At 46.7% G+C, this 5374-nt stretch overlaps 1 protein-coding gene across 1 annotated transcript; it reads left to right on the top strand.

Annotated features, from left to right (window-relative positions):
- The first annotated feature begins 1112 nt into the window (after positions 1–1112).
- Positions 1113–5109, top strand: nptx1l (neuronal pentraxin 1 like). The gene is made up of 5 exons (XM_030408838.1): positions 1113–1672; positions 1899–2106; positions 2765–3009; positions 3124–3303; positions 3909–5109. The coding sequence occupies exons 1-5, from the start codon at positions 1229–1231 to the stop codon at positions 4128–4130; spliced, it is 1299 nt and encodes a 432-aa protein (XP_030264698.1). The 5' UTR covers positions 1113–1228; the 3' UTR covers positions 4131–5109.
- Positions 5110–5374: the final 265 nt, after the last annotated feature.

The raw sequence follows: 5374 nt of genomic DNA, 5'->3' as shown, positions 1-5374 counted from the left end.
CTGCTGCTGCTCAAAAACAAATTAAAAATGGCTGCTTGTCCATCGTAATCGAAGCCTCCAGAAGCCTCGAGATCCCGAACTGATTTGGGAAATCATTATTTATGCCCTCGACTAGCGGTCGAGCTCGCACTTCACGGAGTGCGAGCTAACACTTTTAGCTCGGCGGCTGAACTGAAGATTCTGGCTTTGAAATATAATGAAAATCACACGCTTGTAGCTTCTAGAAACTTGGATTAGATTAGCCAATCAGTGTGAAGCCATTTTGTTCTCTCTTTTTTTTTTTTTTTTACATTTTAGAACAAGTCCCCATCTACTTCAGTTGTTTAAGGAAATGCCTCAGCTCTATCGTGGCTGTGAAGCTCCAGATACATCATGTGGGCTTTCAAAACTTCAGTACTTCCTGACCTTGAATCGGCATGGGCATGAGTAGATAATCACTGAAATGTTCATGTAGGGGTGAAAATCCCCTTTAAGTTTCTGAATTACTTGCAGTGGGGTGTTTTCACAGTGTTGTTTGGACTAACCTGCGAGTTTAGCCATACCTTTTCACTTAGATGTATCAAAACAAAATATTTGATCGAAGAGTAAGAGAAAGATAAAGAGTGAAACGATATGATTAGATATTCAAACACAGTGACGCCTCGGCGGGCAGCAGCGTGCACAGTGGAGCCGCTGATGCTCGGATCTGTCCTGGGTGCTGAATCTGCGGGGACCCTGCCGACCACAAACTGCTGCAACTTCTTATCTGCATCCACCTACTGTGTGTGCGTGAGTGTGTGTGTCTATGTGTGTGTGTGAGTGTGACTTTTCCCGTGTGCGCAAAACAAAACAAACACAGCTGGCTCTCCCCCCCCCCACCCCCCCTCCCTTCGCTGCCTACAAATGCGCGTTTTCCAGATGAATAATACACGGCGAGAAATGACAAATAGTCGACGCGATGAAAGATTAAACATGTGGGAGCCTGAGAGCAAAATGGGCTTCATCTCTTGAATGTGACGCTGCGCTCTGGAGCCGATTAAACGGGGACGGCGCGATTCCCTCCTCCTCCTCTTCCTCCTCCTCCTCCTCTGCTCGTGATGCAGTGAAGCAGCTCTGCGCAGAACCGGGCTGGCCGTATAAAAACGGCTGCACCTCCACAGACGGATTACAACAACAAGGAGGGGGACACGGGCGCGAAGTCACTGCGGCTCACCAACCCTGAGAAAGTCCACCGCAACCCGACACAGACATGCAGGTCGCCAGGAGGGGAATCTGTTGGAGACTTTTTCTATTTTCCTGCCTGCTTTTGGAAAGTTCCTGCCAGGACTTTGGCGGGCAGACGCAGTTCATTTGCACGTCCGTGCCCAAGGATATGGACATTTGCGCGGCCACCTTGCAGAACAGCGTGCCGGGCGAGGACCTGAAGACCACCGTCATGCAGCTGCGGGAGACGGTCCTGCAGCAGAAGGAGACCATCATGAACCAAAAAGAGACTATCAGGGAACTGACCTCAAAGTTGGCTCGCTGTGAGAGCCAGAGCGGCGCAGAGCCCGGGGACGCGCGGCCCGGGGGCCGGAGGAAAGAAGCGGGGACCAAAAACACAATGGGGGATGTATCGAGGGGCCCCGCTGACACTTTGACGCAACTATCACAGACTTTACAGTCACTGAAGCAGAGATTAGAAAACCTGGAGGTAGGCTGCTGCTGCTGCTGCTGGATGCTTTTTACTTTGGGTGACCCTGCGCAAAGATCTGTCGACCGAATTACAATCTCCTCTGTTGATTCTCTGATAATAATATAATCGTATTTAGATAATTACATTTGTGAGCACACGAGAGAACATAACATAAAAAATTAAGTCGATGTTCGTTCTCCACATGAACCTTAACGCCTTTTTCCATTTCTCCATCCCATGACAGCAATTCAGCAGAAGTAACAACTCGGTGCAGGCGAACAGCCTCAAAGACCTGCTCCAAAGTAAGATCGACGACTTGGAGAAGCAGGTGTTGTCCCGCGTGAACAGCATCGAGGAGGGGAAGCCCGGGCTGCGCAACGAGACGGAGCAGCGCGGGAGAGTGGAGTCCACCCTCACGTCTCTCCACCAGAGGATCACCGACCTGGAGAAAGGTAGTAAAGTGAAAAGAAGAGATTACGCATGGGGGGAGGGTTTGGTGGAAGGATCGAGGAGTTTTTTGTTTTTTTTTCCTGTGGAGATATCAGATCGCAGTGAGGGAGGGGAATGGGGGGGAAAAAACTAAAAACTATTCTGTGCGCATCCAATTTGGCATCATAAGCCTTTATGACCTCGATTTAATGTTTTACTCATCCTCTCAAAGCTGGAGCAGCCCGCCGCACAGGGCAGTTTCCTGCTCTAATTCATGCAGATTAAAACCATTTCGAACACGCAGTGGACGACCCTTCCCTGCTTCTGCTCCCTGAACCATTTGAGAAGTAAAAAAAACGGCACGGTGCGCTCTGGGTTTGGGCCCCCTCAGAGAGGGGGGGGGGTGAAAAGAAAGAAAACTAGAGATATATGGCGAGGAGGGGACGGACACGAGGTTGACAGCCCCACTACTCATTTGATAGATTCATCACGCGAGATTAAAGGCAAATCTGGAGCGTAACGGTTGTGGATTTGTTGTGTAACGTGTAATTCCAAACGTAAATCCTCCGGATGTGTGCGTTTGGGAGCGATGCATATGAAACGTGAAGATGATGAAATGATTCTGCCGTCTGAAAGCTCAACTGTTCTTTTTATTCAAATTTATTTTTTTCTTCCACACAGGTCAGAGAGAAAACAGACCTCTGGATAAGTTCCAGCTCACGTTCCCGCTGAGAACCAACTACATGTACGCAAAAGTGAAGAAGAGCCTGCCGGAGATGTACGCGCTCACCGTGTGCATGTGGCTCAAGTCCAACGCCTCCCCTGGAGTGGGCACTCCTTTCTCCTACGCTGTTCCCGGTCAAGCCAACGAGCTGGTGCTCATAGAGTGGGGGAACAACCCCATGGAGATATTGATAAATGACAAGGTATGTCACACACACACACACACACACACACACACACACACTCAGGGAAATGACAAGTTTTTTGGGAGGTGACCTGCAGCAAACACTCACCGTTATGTGTCCTTATTCTTCCAGGTGGCAAAGCTGCCTTTCCTCATCAACGATGGGAAGTGGCATCACATCTGTGTGACCTGGACGACTCGTGATGGCGTTTGGGAAGCTTTCCAAGATGGAGTCAAGAGGGGGAGCGGAGAGAACCTGGCTCCCTATCACCCCATCAAACCGCAGGGCCTGCTGATCCTCGGGCAAGAGCAGGTAAACACCAGCACTCGACTGCTTCAGGTGGTCAAACGAACAAACCACACTCACAGAGCATCGTCACGGATGACAGGATGTTGAGGCTGAGGGATCTTTAAAGCAACACTGTTTGCAGTGAGATAGTTGATGGTTGTTTTTTTTATCCATCCTCTGCAAGCACTTGGGCGGTTCAAAATCAAATACCAGACTGGGCCTTTGGTGTTGGACCCGAACCTTTTAACCAAAAGTGTTGGTGTTTAACAATCTGGCAACGAGGCAAACAAATATTTTCCACCACGACTACTTCAAAAGTTGCATAGTGTTGCCTTAGAAATCACTAAACATTAGCCAGCAAGGTGGAAAAGCAAACTTTCCACCTCATTGTGACAAAAATATAGGTCAGTTTTCAGTTTTTAAATCCATCCTCACTCTAATTAATGTAATAGATTCGATGAGGCGATTCCATCTTTAAGCAGGTCTCATGAAGATCCATGCCCCTCACTCGATCAAAAAAACAAAAAACAATCTAATAATCCACAGAGGCAATTCCGCTACTCCATGAAGCAGCCGCAGGCCAAAGAAATCACACCATTCTTGATTAAACCTATTTGTCCTCACCACAGGACACACTCGGAGGAGGGTTCGACGCTACACAAGCTTTCGTCGGCGACCTGGCCAACTTCCACATCTGGGATCGTAAACTTTCAGTGGGGGAGATTTACAACCTAGCAACGTGCAGCAGCAAAGCGCAGGTGGGCAACGTGTTCGCGTGGATGGAGACGAGCCTCGATATTTACGGAGGTGCCTCGAAGTGGACATTTGAGGCCTGCCGCCAGCTCAACTGAACTGTGACCGCCGGGGAACAGATCAATGTTGAAGCCACCCTGTTTGTCCCAGCATCGGTAAAACCAACCTGAACGATCAGGAGGCGATTATTTCAGTGACTAGCATCTGGATTTGTTATAGATATTTGAAAACATAATTTGTGGACACTTGATAGATTTTTACCAGATTCTCATGTGGGGGGACTGGTCACCGGAAATGGACACGTTGGCATCCTGTGGCGATCGTATATAGATGCTGCTCCCGGACAGCAGAGGATGTTCTTCAAAAAAAATGACAGGCCAGGATCAACAGCACAGTAGAAGGTCATGTAGTTTTTAGCGAACAGATGTCACCGCAATCCAAAACGAAAATTGACTGACTTCTTCAAAATGTCTTTGTCTGTCTCGACTGCCAGGGATTTTTCACTGTGAAAAAGGACAAGGTGGACTTCTTTAAAAACGGAATGTTTTCTCCAGGAGGTTATGGAATAGACGTCATTGTTTCTCTCTCACTATTCTTTCTCTGCCACCACCTGCTTGACGTGATTTTGTGTAAAGAATGACGTATTTATTGCCAACATTTGAGCCTGAGTGCCTTGGGCTGTTGAAAAAAAAAAATCTCAGCACATTCTTTATGATTTGCAGAGTGTATTTTTTTCTTTTCTTTTTGTTTTCTTCTTGTAAATTAATTTCAAAAGAGGTGTTTCCTTGTGACACTCTGAATGAGGTTCGGATCAGATTGTTTATTGTAAAATGCAATTCATCGATGGCAACGACGCATTTTGCAGATGTTTGTACTTAAGTGGGAATGTTCTCTGTACAGTAACAGCATGTCTTAACTTCTGTAAATGCTGCGTCAGCATCTATGATCTTTGCTTTTACTATCCTACTTTTGGGTTGAGATTTTATACTGTATTGTTATATGCTTAAAGCATGGCAACACTGACAGATTAAAAAAAAGTTCTAGTTTTTGTAATAAATTGTGATACTTGAATCATAAGCAGGTGTAAACACATTTCTTTAACAAATCGGACATGTGGCACGCTCTTTACGACGCACAGATCTAATGACGTGGTGTCGAACAGAAACGTGAGGGTACAGTTGAGTTATAGCATGCTAATCAGAGCATTACAAATAATGTAGCTGCTACAATCAATGTTTTTATATGAAAATTGGGTCAGGTGATTACTTGCGTTTGAAAGGGGTCACTCATAATGATGAGAATTAGCATCCAACGCTGCAGTTACACCAAAGTCTGCAACGTT

Source organism: Sparus aurata, chromosome 23 (genome assembly GCF_900880675.1).
Source record: "Sparus aurata chromosome 23, fSpaAur1.1, whole genome shotgun sequence".
Classification (NCBI taxonomy): Eukaryota; Metazoa; Chordata; class Actinopteri; order Spariformes; family Sparidae; genus Sparus; species Sparus aurata.
This window is presented reverse-complemented; position numbering and strand designations above follow the sequence as displayed.